Below are 16,051 nucleotides of genomic sequence, written 5' to 3'. Positions count from 1 at the left end.
TTAAAAACAGACCAGTGCAGCAAAACATTATAATCTAGGGAAAGCCTGCTTATTCCCTTCCATAAGTAGATACGGATGTTGAAGGTTGACCAAGCACACCAGGTGGGCAGGGAGAGCAAATCCCCCCTCCACCTACCCATTTTAGTTCCCTTCAGAGATAGTTCACTGTGGATCCATCAGTTCTGCTCCATCTGGATCACAGCTCATTTTGTAATAGTTCTAGGTATACTGCAGTACAGAAAATAAAGTCAAGTCTGATTTTTGTTTCTTTCCTCATGACACAAATGTCAGACATCTTTCACTGATACCCCTAACTCTCATTTATTTATTTATTTATTTATTTATTTATTTAAATACTTTATCTGAATGTTTGCTAATGTATGCATAGTCATAGTGTACAGATGAAAGTTACAGATGCTCCTGTCTGTGTTTGGTTTGAAGTGTTAAAAGAACCAGCCAAAAATGGAATCTGAAACTGGAGCACAAAACGTTTCACCTAATAATGATGTCTTCAGAACCCAAACACCACTTCACTTCTTAAAAGTGCTTTCTTCCTTTTCCTCCCTCTACAAAATGTATCAAATTAAACCATCTCATTTTGTTCAAAAGCAAATTAAAAAATCCATTTAGTCATCTCAATGTATATAATGTTAGATAGGCTTGTGGAAGCAAAATCAATCAGCCCAAATTTAACACTTTTTAAAAAAGCAATCCCATTCATTAATGGGGTTCATTGAAGTTATTCTCATTAGTAATAAAACAATTTAATCAGACTCAAGGTTTGTTGTAACACAGATTGCCATTACAAAAGTCTTTTTCTAGTAATTGGCACCATTTTATATAAGCAGTTATCTTGGATCCAAATCTATCAAAAGGCAGCTTTTTCTGGCACCAAAAGCTGGAATTTAAGCATGAAGGACTCTATGCAGGAAAATGCTGGTCTGGAAGGCTTAAGCTTCCACGATGCTGCACTAAAGCATCAAAACAGCAAATCCCCCAGTAAACTGAGCATCAGAGTGATCAAACACTCTGGCATTAAACACTCTGCTAACATAACGGATAGGATCCTTGCCAAATCATACTTCATAAAGTCCAGCGGGGGTTCTGGTGGAAGAGAGAAGGAGGCATTTTGTGACAGTTCTGCCTCACCTCATGCCACCTCCCATCCTATTCAATGGGGTCTCCCATCAAATGTCAAAGCAAGGGTTAATGTTGTGTGCCTTGAGCTCACACGCTCCCTCCTGCAATTAATCAATTACTTCTGGATTGCAGTGAACCATACTTTCCCATTATATCAGAACTGACAAAAATAAAAGGCACTTGCCCTCTAAACGAGGATTGTAAACAAACTTCAGACCATGCTTTGCTTTCCCTGTGGCTATGAAAATAAAAACAAATCATACAACATAAGCATATGCAGGCCTTTTATATATATACATCATTGATATGGGGCAAAATCTGACTTTTCTTGGTGCAAAATGTGGGTTACTTTGGAGCAAAAATTGGTAATTCCGACCTTAGAGCACATGGACTTGCCTTTAAGCCCATACAGGCTTGATTGAGGTTGGGTTGTGGCCATTCCTTTTGTGCAGCTGGTCTTTTGGGAGTGCATCATGGCATTATATCACCATAAAAACAAAGAAGGCACATGCTGATTTGTTTCTTCCAGCCAGCACCATAAAATATCTTTATTCAAGCATTTCCCCTTCAGTCATAAAGCAGACAGAATCGCAAATCCAATAAATAAGTCATAAAAGGTTCCTTCCTTCCCTCCACAATGGATTCATCAGGCATTTATTAAAAGTTCATTTGCATTTAACCTTGCTTTACAACCTGTGTGTTTGAGCTGCAGTCTTCCATTGCTATATCTGATGCTGCCAAATATTCCTTAGATTAGTGATGGTGGTGAAAGTGGAAAATTGTTCTGCATATTTAGGATTTGTCAAATCCCTCTGCGGGCTGGTTTAGTTATTTAAACCTGGGGTGTGGAGCCTGTCACCCTCTATGTGTTGCAGTCCTGCCTCTGAATTAAACCTACAATTGCCCCACTTCTTCATACCATTAGAGGCAGCTTATAGATATGACTGAAATCATAATTTTAAAAATTGTAAAAACAAAATTGCTAAGTTGAAACTGACCACACAATTTTTCTAGCCGTGTTAATATGACATTCACAGGAATGTTCATTAGCCTGTGTCACCATGTGGTTTGGGGTTCATGCAGTAAACATGCCACCATGAAGAATTCTCACTTCTGCGTTGTGGGGAAGGAGTGTTACATGTTCCTGAACAATGTGATGATGTAGCAGGTGTGTGTGCATCATTGGTTATTATAGTGTATTACGCCCAGGGACAGAGGTTGGGGAATGGATTTAGTATTGAAAGTATCTAAGTTCTTTGATCAAACTTGGGGGTTGTTGCTGATCACCCAAACAGTTGCACTTTCACCTTGACTCCCCCACCTTTAGAAAAAGTATGGATCCTGTATACATCGACATGATCTGATCCTGAGAGAGATCTGAATGATTTTCACAGCTTTTGCCACCTTTTGATTCAACTCAGCTCTGTTGATTAAGGTCACGCACCAATCACACACACACCAGGATTCTCTGAGAATTGTAGCTCAGAGTGCGTATTTTAGGAATCTTCAACGAAATTATTGGCACCTCACCAAACTACAATTCCCAGGTTTTCTTGGGGGACAGCTAGCTAAGGTGGTATAAAATTTGTCCGCGTTTGCAGTGTAGATGGAGCTTGAAACCACAGGCAGTGCACATTGCCTGGTTCCATCCTCAGCAGGTCTGTTGCAGTATAAGATAACAACAAAGCTTTATTTTCAAGCCTGTCTTAACACTTGTAATGCTGCTTAGATCATATTCTAATGTGGGCACAGTGGCTTATCTTAACTCATGTTCTAAAAACTTTGTCTCCGTGCTCTCTTTAAAGAATTCTTAATGTACTGAAAAAGATTCAGTTCTAATGAAAGTACCATGATTTACAAACAAAGCCTAATGAGCACAAATTATGCTTATATGGGGAACGAAAAACTCAAGATATTTTAGATACACACGCATACAAACAAACACAAATTCCCTTGAATGTTGTATAAAATTAGATGTGCCATGTTTAAGGATTCTGTCACTGTGATTGTAGATCTTTCTCCTTAGGACTCCTTGTGGATTATGTGTCCACATTATCCTGTACAAGAAATAAGGCCTTGCTGAGTGATTTATAATGGATTGCTTGTAAATGCAGCATTATCTCTCTGGAGTGCTTTAGCAGTTATTACAGCTAAAGCTGAGCCACTAAAGCCTATAGAGGCCTCTAGAAGTCAGTGCAGCAAAGTGACAGGTTTTGAATGTGCTAGAACATCGACCAAGCACCGTTGGAAAACCACCCCAGCATAGAGCTGTGTCAACTCAACATTCATTCTGTATGTCTATTGAAATTATAGAGTTTCACAGTGCTTTAAAGACATTTTTCTCTGATACATCTGGGCTTGTGACATCATGTAAAGTCACCATAATGTCATTTGGGTTTAGAGAACTTGTGATCCTTCAGATATTGTTGGACTAAAAATTCCCACCACCCCTTACTATTGGCCATTGGGGCTAATGGGAATTGGAGTGTAACAACATCTGGAGGACCACAGGTTATCCATCCTGCACTATAGGAAATTGCTGTTAATCTCAAGTGGCTATTGACTGACAGAGCAAAGAAGGCATTTGTGTTGTGGCTTCTGATTTAGGGTTGCCACACACAAACACACACACACAGAGAGAGAGAGAGAGAGAGAGAGAGATCTGCATTTGCTAAGATCCGTCTTTCAGAAATTCCATCGGAGTTGTGGGTGGCATAAGTGTGTTTGCCTTCCTCTGTAGCAATTCCAAGGGAGGTATTTTTTGATGATAAGTTATATTTTGCTTGATTGTCAGCATTTGCTGGTTCAACGTCCTGCAGTAGGCAGAGGCCCTGGCCTTGAAAAACGTAAGAGTAAGCTGTGATCTTCTAAGCAGAGACATCTTGGGGCTCTTTACACCTGAAACGGTCCTGTGACTGGTGAAGTTATGTAAGTCATGCCCCCTAGAGAGTGGCTAAGAGCAGGGAGGCCTGATTAGGATTCGTCTCTGTCTGACTTGATTCTTCTGTTTTGGAGTAGATTAGATTCCATTTTTCTTGGTGAACCAAGTTTCATTCTGAGTCCACATAAGTTCCAAGTGGCTTTCCAGAAATGTCCCTAAACCTTCCTTCCTTCCTTCTTTCCTGTGGACACAACTATGTATGCCTAATCCAGTTTTTAAAAAAGTAATGAATAAATCATGATGAATAAATATGCCTTTTTCAGATGTCTGATCTCTCACCGTCTTTATTTTTCAAAGAGTTGCTTTTGCTTTTGGTGTAATAATAAGAAGCAGCATTCCAGTTTTAAGCACCAAACAGAGTTGCTTGCAGAGTCCTCCCCACTTCCCAGACTGACTTTTCTCACAGCCAGGCACTCTAAAATAAAAATGACTGAAGCATCAAGTCACCTAGAGAAAAGATTGCAGCTCCTTGTTGATAAAGCACTTCATCAAGTGCAGCTATCCATGAAATTCTGCTCACTAGCAAAAAGATTTAAATGAGAAATAAAAGCAGCAGCCATTTATTATCAGGCAAAACCGCAACCAGATTTTTATTCTCGACAGTATTTGTCCATTAAACTTGTGTACCGAAATTCTTTTGCTTATATATATATATATATTTCTTTGGGAAATAAAATGCAAAATATCAGACCAGAGCAGCTGCTTTTCTTGATTGCAAATAAGAATCTTCCTACTTCTTGCTATTTGTGAAAAACCTCCTCTCTCCCCTGCAACCCTGATTGTTATCTGAAGTACAAAATTCTTATCAAGGCCACCTTCCCAAATGACTATATTTGTCCAAACAGGAGAAAAAATGCCATCAAAAACAAGGGCACACATTTAATTACATTTCCAGTTTTTGTGTCCCTACATTTATCTATTTTTCTGAAAGCGGCACACACTTTGCCCCCCCCCCCCGGAGTCTGGTGTAGTGAATAGCAACATCCAGAATCCCACTGTAAAGTCTGTTGTTGAGTGGTCGTTTAAAAAATAGAGTAAAAGGCTTACAACCATGGTGTCATGCCAGGCAGATCAAAACTGAATCTCCTTAATAACAGCTGGAAATGGCCTACTGCAGAAGTCCACCAGTATCCGTGATTTTCCTGACTGCACTGTATGCTGTTTTGTCTGACACAGAGCTGCCTGACTGGAATTTAATCACCCCTAGCGTTCAGGTAGATGTGACTTCAGTATTCTGCTCTTGTATTCTCCCATCTCACAGACTGCAGCTCTTCCCTCGGAGTAGCTCAAAGTAGTTACACACCTAAATCCAGGGCCTTTATGAGCAGGGTTGTCAATTCATTTCTAGGCAAGAGGATCCCACGCCTTTAACAGCTACATGACAGGGTGATGCTCAGCTTCCTTGCAAGAGTCGTGGGCTAATGCAGAAACATGCAGAAAAAAACTAGCTTGCATATTCCTCAACAGTTACGTTAGGATCCATTAGAAGGGCAAACCTCACACCTTTTAGAGCCTCGGAATTCGCAACATCTGCTATAGCAAGCTATCCCCAGGGAAACTGATTTTCTTAAAGCAGGGAGCTCTGGCTAACTTGCAACAGTGCACCCTGCATTTATTAAAAGAGAACAGCAGTGTTTGCATCCCACCGCATTACAAAAATGTACACCTCAATTCAAATCGGGCACCTCTGACCATGGAATGGATTACAGACATTTTTTCCAATGGTGTATGGCAACTATGATTTTCACCTAAAACAAACAGCAATCTGTGGTAAGCAGGTGTAGTGCCAGTGAAATGCATTGTGTATAGTTTTATTTATGTATTTATTTTGATTTAGAAATATATATATACCACTTAAAAAAAACCCCACATATCTAAGTAGTGTCATCACAATAAGTTATAGCTAGCCAATGAAAAACCCTTCACACTAAAAAAAAAAAAGGAAATTACCGTATTTTTTGCTCTATATGACTCACTTTTCCCCTCCTAAAAAGTAAGGGGAAATGTGTGTGCGTCTTATGGAGCGAATGCAGGCTGCGCAGCTATCCCAGAAGCCAGAACAGCAAGAGGGATTGCTGTTTTCACTGCGTAGCGATCCCTCTTGCTGTTCTGGCTTCTGAGATTCAGAATATATTTTTTTCTTGTTTTCCTCCTCCAAAAACTAGGTGCGTCTTGTGGTCTGGTGCATCTTATAGAGCGAAAAATACGGTATTTTCTTTTCTCTTAAGCTTTTTTTTATTGCCATCCAATTATTGATTTTTTAACTTATACGGACAATTTATATGCCACTTATATTTAAACAGATCTCTAAGCAGTGTTACAACATAGCGGAAGACATGTCAAAGAAAAAAACAAATACCAAAATACAGAGAATTTCTGTAAGACACAGCTAAACTAAAGGACCCTCATTCGCATCAAAATAAGTATTATTCATAAAAACCAGCTACAAAAATTCAAAGAGAGTTCACATAGTAAAACACGGTCAACAGTTAAACAAAGTATCCTCTGTGAGGGGATAGAGACTTTGTGCTGGCTTTTTCCGCCTACCTTGCTCCACCTTCATAAGAACTTCTTCCAGAGGAAGAACTGTGAGGGGCGAGAGACATTGTCTGTCATCATGGGATGACCTTTGCTGCCCCACCTCCAGCCCAAGAAACCTTCAGAAGGGGATTACTGCCATGGGCATTATGTCTATGTGTATATTAAGGAGCTGAATGGAGTGAAGTATTATGAGTCATGGGGGTGGAGAGAGTGTATGTGAATTCAACAGTTTGTTTTCTGTTTTGCTTATTTCTGGTTGCTATTTTGTTAATGTTAATATTTCATAGATTATGAATGATGTACTACTTTATGAATGCTATAATATATTATTCGTTGTAATTGTGCTGTTTTGCCTAGTATTTTAATAGCATTTTACTGTTATTGTTTTACTGATGATATATAATTGCTTTGCTGATGATTTGTTAATTCATCTATATGATTCATGCTGTATATGTGATGATCTGTTATGTTCTATAATGTTATTTTTTGTTTTGTTTTTGTAAGTCACTTTGCAGTTCATTTAATAATAAGAATAAGAATTTTATTATTTATACACCGCCCAGCCGCTCTGGGCAGCTTCCAGCAGAATATAATAATATAATAAAACGTCAAGTGTTAAAAACTTCCTGATACAGGGCTACCTTCTAACATTGTGTAGTTCTTTATCTCCTTGACATCTGATGAGAGGGCATTACACAGGAATGAAAAGTGGCATGGAAATATAATAAATCAAATAAAACCAAACCTCTATAAACATCTGGAAATACAATATTACAAGTGAGAATAAACTAAAGGATCAGTTTCTGGGCAGCTTGCGGGCCACAGGTTGGGGACCCCTGTAGTAAGGTTTCTTTAACTTGTGTTATTTAAGAATATGGAGAGGGAAACTTAAATAATTACTGATATAACCTATTTGCACACATGCCTCACCTCAGAGATTGGCATATGCTCCGATGTAGAAATGGACACTCAACCATGCTTGTTCATTCCTTTGTAGAGATCTGATCTGCGTACTCCAAGGAATGCGCAGGGGGGTCATCACGCTCCCATCTTAGGTAGAGGCGCTCCATATATACTGTCAATGTACATTTTTTGCTATGAGGAGTGTGTGCAGCAGATGAAAGCAGCATTGGTGCTGGAAAATCATCAAGAGACTTGCAGTTCTTGGCAAAATACATTAAGGTTTTGTTTTGTTTTGTTAATGATGCAATGCATGCCTAATAAATCAAAGGCTGTTGATTCTCTCCCCTCCCTTTGCTTTTGATGCAAAAATAGTAAAAAATAAATAAATGAAGGAACCTGTCCTTAACATCCCACTATTGCATCACTCAAAAGTGCATTGACAATTCAGCTCCTCAGGTGGCATTGAGATTTATGTGTGCTACCTCCCTGGTGCTCCATTTCCCTGTCTGCACCGTCAAATTGATTAGTGGGCAATAAAGAGCGAGGGAAAGCAGCAATGCGGCCAGACGATCTCAATCATATTAATGAATGGTTATTGTTCATGTTGTCCTTGTATCTCATTGTGGCTCACAATCAGCCAACACATTCCACCAATAAAAATGTTGGTTTTACTCTTGCGTTTTAAGGGTCCTCTCGAAAATGACCTGGTGGTCCAAGTTGCGTTGATTGCTGAAAGCCAACGGTAAGCCATTCAGATAAGTGATCTGAGCCTCAGTGCTTGGATTTGAATGCATTATTTGGAGACTTGTGTGTCTGAACCGGAAACTTTGTGATTTGAGACTTAGAAATGTTTTGATGGACTACATGGGATTGTGAATGCTCAAGCCTCAGAGCTGTTTTCGGGCAAAACAGTGTGCAGTATTCTTATAAGAACAATCTGCAAACTATTGGGCAGTATGAATCCCCTGGACTGACCAGACTTGGTATACATATTAGGAACATGGCTTGGTGCCTTTTCTTGTTCAAAAGAGCAGCAATTTCTGTGTGCTGAATTTCAGGATCCAGCTCAAATCTCCTGTTCTAATGCTGAGTCCCCAACGTGCCCTGAGACGCCCAACTCTCTAATGGTCCCTGTCTCACCTGTTTGCTAATTTAAAAAAAAATATTTTTTGCTTTCTGGTGGTGTGATGCAGGGGTGCCTAGGTTTTTTTCAGAGGAGGAGCTGTTTGCCTCTGTTTCACTTGTTCTGATTGGATGCAGTTGTTTTGCTTGTTGGGGGTTAGTGCTGAGGATTTTTCTTCTGTGAAATGGGTAGTTTGTGATGCCCACAACTGTTTATTAGATTTCCAAATGTGTCCTTGGGCTCTTTTTTTTTTTTTTTGTAGACAACCCTCCCCGACTCCAGTTAAGTTCCCCAGCTCCAGGAAATGATAGATTTTGGTAGCAACTATCCCATGTGGTCCCAGCTTGGCTATAGTAGCCTTCGATAGTTTAATTCTTTAAGGAGACATTTTGAGAAATAGGTATTGCCAAACACACATTTGCTGGCTTGCTGGCTTTAGCACATGTTCTGACACACTAAGACATCCTATTTCTCATCACAGTCTTACAGCCTCTGTGGGGTGGATTGCATTCTAGGTGTGAAATCCAGTATTTCTTTCAAAGCCAGTTGCTACCAAGATCCATATTTAATAGGAGGCTCCAGTTCTGCTGCATTCTAATTGCTTGTGATTTCCATTTTTTTAAAAAAAAGCCTGCAGGTTTTCTTGAACACATATGGAATCCAGACACAGACTCCTCAGCAGGTTGAACCCATCCAGATATGGCCACAACAGGAGCTTGTGAAAGTAAGACATTGTTTTCAACATTATAGGTAGACCTCTTGTTTCTTTGCTTACTAAATATGCTTCCTATGCTGTGATGAATCATCTGGTGTCTGTTCCATTCCAGCGATACCTGAAACTCTCCGAAATATGTCCGTTGTTGTTCAGTAAACACACACTTAATTACAAAACTGGGAATAACTTTAGAAATAAGGTGGGAATGAATCATGGCGAGATGCAGTAGATGATGTACTTTCTTTGGTATCTAGGAAATCTCTAATATGTGTTCAGTACTTGTACTTAAGAGCAAGAAATGCTCCTGGTGCTGTTGTAATCTCAAGTTCATTGTATTGAATAATGTTATTCAGGTAATCTTCGTTGAATAATGAAGCGTTCTTATCAGTATTGTTTGTCCATAAGTTTCATAATGGTGATGATAAAGCTTCACTATTCAGTAATGGACAGGATTTTTATTTTAATGGGGGGTGGGGCGCACAAAAAATTCTTTCTTCTGTCTGGTATCTTCCAAGTTTCATTCTAACCACTCTTAAAAAGACAAGGGGCCACTCTCTCCAAAATCCTTTCCTGTGCTCACTTTTCTTTCCAAGTAGCTCCACACCCTCCTAGTGGGAAAGAGGGTGTTCTTTCCCTAGATATTCTGTAACGAGATGACCTTTAATTTCTAAAAAGGTCACTCTGCTGCAGAACCATTGACCATGCTCCCTGTAGTCTACTTGGCTCAGAAAGCAGCAGATGGATTGCCTTGGCAAGGGCCCTAAGAGTTAATGTGTTCAGTGAAGCTATCCTGTGTGCAAAAAGTACTAACTGGTGAGATATTTTTTTTGGGGTGTTCCAGATCATTTCCCTCTCCTGTTCACATTCACTTGTCATCTCTTCTCTCAGAGACCATAAATATCCTCTTTTAGCCTGAAGGAGCATCTAATCGTAAGACCTAAGGATTAGTCATTCCAGAAACCACACCGACCCATCCCAGCTAAGACCCTGCTTCCCAAGCTAAGGGGGCTGCTATTTACCCCAGCAGCTGCTTGAAATATATGTCAACGATTTATGTATATATTCAACCATTTATACAACTATTCAACCAGTGCTCCTTTTTTGGTAAAAGAAATGAGGTGTTGGTACTCATATAGTGATAAAAGTGCCGTGAGTGCAAAAAAGAGAGAGGTGCTGGTACTCCATATTGATGAATACCACACACACACACACAGTTCAGTGAGTGTTTAACTTATCAAGGCTTTACTTCTATTTAAATGAATGGGACATTTATTTGTTCGTTTGTTTTTAGTTTAAATTGTTGGTCGCTTTTCACCAAGGTCACTCAAGTATATAAACAATGTATCCACAAACAAACACATTAAAATTGTCCTAAGAGAAAACGAAGACAAATCTAAAAGACAGTATTATTTTAAAAAGACAGAATTAAAACATCCTACCTGCTCAAGGCAGCCACAGATAATTAAAAGCCAAAGGCCTGTTGAAAAAGAAATGATTTTGCCTGGCGCATAAAAATATGTAATTCTGGCGCAAGGCAAGCCTCTCCAGGGTGGGGGTGGGGGCATTCCACAAGTGGGAAGCCACCACTGAAAAGGCTGGGCTCTTTTCAAACCCCAACAACTTATCAAATTCAGGTAGGGAAAACGGCATCTTACCTGCATCATTTGGTTGTTACTTCAGTCCCTTAAGAATACTGAAGGGGATGCTTTTGGTCATTTTGCAACGACAACCCATTACATTTCTTTGTATACAACGACAACACACACACATGTGCACAGACACATGTATTACAGATCCGTATAGGGGCTCATTGCACCTGGGAGTAAATTTTCCATCAGGGATTAATTCTGCTGCAAGCTGACTTTATCTTAACAGCACAAACCTGCAACAGTGATTTCTTATTTTTAAAGTTATTTTAGGAAAACCAAACCCTGTTAGGCTATAAGGGTCCATTGGACCCCTTCCTTTAGTTGCTATGAGTCCACCTGTGCAACTCTTCTGGTTTCCCCCCCCCCCCTGGGCCTCTTGAAAGCCCATTGAGGAATTTAAGTTAACATTGTATGGCCCAGTATTCCCCAGTATTTTTTATGTTAGACTGTATTTTTGGACTATTATATCAGTAAAAAGTATTTATGTTTAATTGGAGCCAGTTTGAGATCTTTTATTTCGAGCTAGAACTTTAAAAAGGCCTGTTGGATTCCAGTAGCAAATAAATACTGCCAAACAGCATGCAAGCTGCGTTTTGTGCCCTAGACTTTGTGCATTGTGATGTTTTTACAGGCTTACTTCCATCTGGGGGTCAATGACAAACTGGGACTCTCGGGAAGACCTGACCGACCAGTAGGCTGCCTTGGAACATCAAAGGTCCGTGCAAGAAATGGCTCTTCTGCATGCTTTCGTTAGTGTGAATAATGGAGGAGGTCTGCGTGTAAATATTGGAGGACAATTGAATTATCCTCTAAACTCTGAAAGCAATTCACATGGCTCAAGTTTACCAAAGGCTTTGCCCAGATACTTTAAGGAAAAGTCACCTCTGTGGTTACTTGCCTGAAAATTTTCATGCATATGATAAAGTCAGGCACTTGCCTATGAAAGTTTATGCCACACTCAAAATGAAGATAAAAGCTTCCTTCATTTGCATGATTTGTCTTAGTGCCGAGTTTTAATTATAAAACAGAATATGGATTTTTTTCTTCATAAGATTTGGTTAACAGCATCCTATATACAGTATTAAAGGAAATGTTTGTTTTTCCTTTTCGGTAGATTTATCGAATCCTTGGCAAGACTGTTGTTTGCTACCCAATAATCTTTGATCTAAGTGATTTCTTCATGTCTCAGGATGTGATGATGCTGATTGATGACATTAAGGTAGGTGTAAATGTGCACATGTAAAACCTGGTGCCCATTAAATGTTTTACATTTTAAAACTTAGGCAATGGCTCATTAGGCTGCAACCCTGATAAGGAGGGAACACAGTTTTCATTTTGAGGCTACAACTCCATGTTTGCTTACTTGAAACTAAGCCTCACTGTCTTAATTCTGGGGAAGCCAGAATTGGGGGTGCACAGATCTCATGTTCACAGCACAGTGAATGTTGCTGCATTTGGAGTTGCACAAGAACATCAGAGGGGTTTGCATGCCTTTCCCTACACAGATGTAGAACATTTTCAAAATTTCAAATGACACATCTAGGGCAAACATGAAGGCAGAGGATAGACAGCCTTGAGAAAGGGGGTATAATAGAATATGAAAGGGCAACTACAGCAGTCATTGGGACACGGGTGGCACTGTGGGTTAAACCACAGAGCCTAGGGCTTGCCGATCAGAAGGTCGGTGGTTCGAATCCCCGCAACGGGGTGAGCTGCTGTTGCTCGGTCCCTGTTCCTGCCAACCTAGCAGTTCGAAAGCACGTCAAAGTGTAAGTAGATAAATAGGTACCGCTCCGGTGGGAAGGTAAATGGCGTTTCTGTGGGCTGCTCTGGTTTGCCAGAAGTGGCTTAGTCATGCTGGCCACATGACCCGGAAGCTGTACGCCGGTTCCTTCGGCCAATAAAGCGAGATGAGCGCCGCAACCCCAGAGTTGGTCACGACTGCACCTAATGGTCAGGGGTTCCCTTTACCTTTACCTTTATAGCAGTCATTGGAAAGTATTGCAGAGTAGTCACCCACTATCACCCACTTTGTGAAATTCAGCATTATTTGCAGTGTTCTGTGCTATGAGAGAGAAGGCTGGACACCATATGGGGATGGTGGATATTAAATTGATTGAAGTTGGTAACAATACATGCTTGCATAGGTAGGCATCAGAGTCATACATTCATGGATAGGGAGAAGTGTGACTGATGCAACAAGGGGGCAGTTACAGAAAACTGGTCACCTGTTAAAAGAGACCTTTCTTGGCTGGGCCATGGGGAGAAACAGCAGTTGAAATGCAGCTCCTCAATGAGAGATTTTGTTGACTCCCAATCAGCATCTGCTGGCTCATAAGGGCTGTTCTGGGAACTTCGGAACAACATGCACCAAATGTCATTTCTCTGTTCTTTTCCTTTTGGTCCTTGGGCTTTTGAATGGCTTGAACTGGCAATTTGCATGTAGTGAAACCCTCTGTGTTGCAAAATCATTTGCAATAATCCCCACACTGGGTCAGTTCAGAAATGCTTTTATGATTTTTGAATAAATGAAATGAAATGAAATCTTCCTGACCTGTTTTGAACATTTCATGAGTTTCCTGTAGTTGAAGTGTTCTAGTTGCAGCATTCTGCTCCCTCCTCTCATTTATTGTTATTTTTGTATTTATGCAGAATGCTTTGCAGTTCATTAAACAGTACTGGAAAATGCATGGCCGCCCCCTGTTCCTTGTGCTTATTCGGGAAGACAATATAAGGTAAGCGCTCAACAGATGCAAAAACTCCTATCACTTCTAGATGGTTCAAGTTTGCCCTATTGATGCATTTCATTTTCCAACTCTTAGGGGAAGCAGATTCAATCCGATACTTGACATGCTGGCCAGTTTCAAGAAGGGAGTTGTTGGTGGAGTAAAGGTTCATGTTGACAGGCTACAGGTAAGCTGGCCTTTTTGTACGTGCAACTATGTGGCCTTGCCAAACGAAATTTGATTGCTGCTGTTTTTGGAAACCAGACGAGCCGTTTCTCATTGCTCATCCTGCCCTGAAATACAGAGAGACAGAAAGTACAGTAGTTTAGGTGGTCCTGTTGGTTTTAATTATCTTTATTTTGTTCCTGCTGGGATAAAATCTTACAGTAATATGTGTGGCTCATACGTGTGCATGCTTTATTATTACCAGACATCAGGGGAATTTGCATCCTTTCTTTTTTATTTAGTAATCTTTTATCTGATTAAAAGCCATACTATCATATGGGACTTTTCTCAGTCCTATGCTACAAAGTGTGTTATTCTTTTAAAGCGGGGCTAATTCAAAGTCCTCAGAGGACACTTGTTCTCCTTCCCCCATTACCTTTCCATGTAGATTTACTTAATAATTAATAAGCATTTTAGAAGAATGTTTTATTTCTTTGACGGTTGTTGCTGTTTATGTAGTGTGTTTATTCATGGTGGGCATTAACTTCAAAAAATGGGCTAATTTTTAATCAAGATCTGCTTTATGCTTTCATCTCTACGTACAAGTTCTTGAAGGTGACCTCAGCTTCATTGCACTGTAGTGTATTTTTTAAAAAAACATCTTCAAGAAAGCATGACTGTAAGTTGGACATAATCAGTTATATGATGGTCTGCTGTTGTAGAAACTGCCTTGCCTCTCCACCTTGTGCTTCACTGCACAAGGTGTGCCTGTCGAATTGGCTTTGACAGTTAGGTGCCGACTCTATAGTTTCCAGGGTTCCTGTGCATGTGCAGAGCCCTGTCCCATTCTTCCAAGTCTGGCTCCTCTGCCCCACCCACCCTTTGATCCACCTACTCGCTTCTGATCAGGGACCCAACACAGGTGCCCATTTCAGGGAACTTTGAGGGCCCTTTCTCATTTTCTGAAGAAACACAGGGCTTACCCACACTCACCTTTACTCTTTCCAGCTAGAGATCCATGCTCCAATGCTGTGTGCTGGAGCATAGTGTGTGTGTGTGTGTTTCTTTGTTAGTTTTGGCCCCAAGTTTCCCCCAAGAAAACCCATTATTTGAAGCTGAATTGGAGCAAACATCAGTTCAGGTTTTCTATGGGGGGAAAGTGTGGTTCGGCGGTGCTGTATTTCTATTCCTTGCCTTTTGAAACTACTAGAGTGCTTAGATCTGCTGATGTGTGTGTTGGGGGGGGTTGTTTGCAGAACTCTCAGCAATTAAGAGTGGGATTGGTTGCTGGAGTCACACTGGCATGATCAACTTGATCTTTGCACACCAAATTTCTCAAGTTTTAATCATGCTGCATTTCCTTTTGCTAATCATTAATTTCCTAAATTAATCTTGTGTCGTGTCTTGGATATCGTCCATTTCATTAAAACGAGGAGGGAAAACTGAAATACTGAGATTGTGAAATGCCGATAATGCATTATCTATTAAAGGGAATATATACTGCACGTTCATAATTTACTTCCAGCTTTTGCATTTGTATGCATGCATATATATATATATATATATATATATATATATATATGCTTTTAGATGTTAATTCATGGGAAAGCTGGATAATCTTAGCTTGCAATATTTGCATAACAATATTTCCATCCGTTTCAGCTGCAAAATTTATAAGGTTCCCTGTCTTAGCCATAATTTTCACATTTGCAGCCTGTAATTTGTGCTCAAGGGGAATACGCAAGTTAAACAGAAAAAAGCAGCATCGGTATTAAACAAAATCCCCAACCAAACCACCGTGTCTTTGCATTCCATTCAGTATCCTATTGTGGCGGCATTGCTATCAAAATATTTTTTCTTACATAAGTTTCACTGTACCTGAATCTGTTTCCTTTCCTTCACTACTTTGAAACCCTTTTTAACAAAAAGACCTTAAAAACAGGTTTAATTGGAAATATCCCCCTACCAAAAAGTTATGTGACTACTTGATGAATTAATAGCAAATAGTATGGGTGCCTAATAAAATATTGATAGCATAAAGTGCAGTATTGTTCTCCAATAGCACATAAATATTTGTGCAGAGAATTCAGCTGGCAGGGTTAGGGAGAAAGAAAAAAAGAGAGGAAAGCCTAATAAAGTCTTAGATGT

General features: G+C 40.0%; 1 protein-coding gene across 8 annotated transcripts in view; it reads left to right on the top strand.

Moving 5' to 3' along the window:
• Positions 1–16,051, top strand: part of PHKB (phosphorylase kinase regulatory subunit beta) — a 137,643-nt gene that overhangs the window by 85,707 nt on the left and 35,885 nt on the right. For all 8 annotated transcript variants that reach the window (XM_082232869.1, XM_082232870.1, XM_082232873.1 and 5 more), the window contains 6 exons: positions 8,212–8,267; positions 9,279–9,372; positions 11,644–11,727; positions 12,127–12,231; positions 13,665–13,747; positions 13,835–13,925. In XM_082232869.1, the coding sequence (XP_082088995.1) occupies positions 8,212–8,267; positions 9,279–9,372; positions 11,644–11,727; positions 12,127–12,231; positions 13,665–13,747; positions 13,835–13,925 (513 nt within the window). The remainder of the gene's footprint in view (positions 1–8,211; positions 8,268–9,278; positions 9,373–11,643; positions 11,728–12,126; positions 12,232–13,664; positions 13,748–13,834; positions 13,926–16,051) is intronic.

This window comes from Podarcis vaucheri, assembly GCF_965113315.1.
Source record: "Podarcis vaucheri genome assembly, chromosome: 7".
NCBI classification, from domain to species: Eukaryota; Metazoa; Chordata; class Lepidosauria; order Squamata; family Lacertidae; genus Podarcis; species Podarcis vaucheri.
Note: the sequence above shows the minus strand (reverse complement) of the source record. Positions and strands in the feature narration are given on the sequence as shown.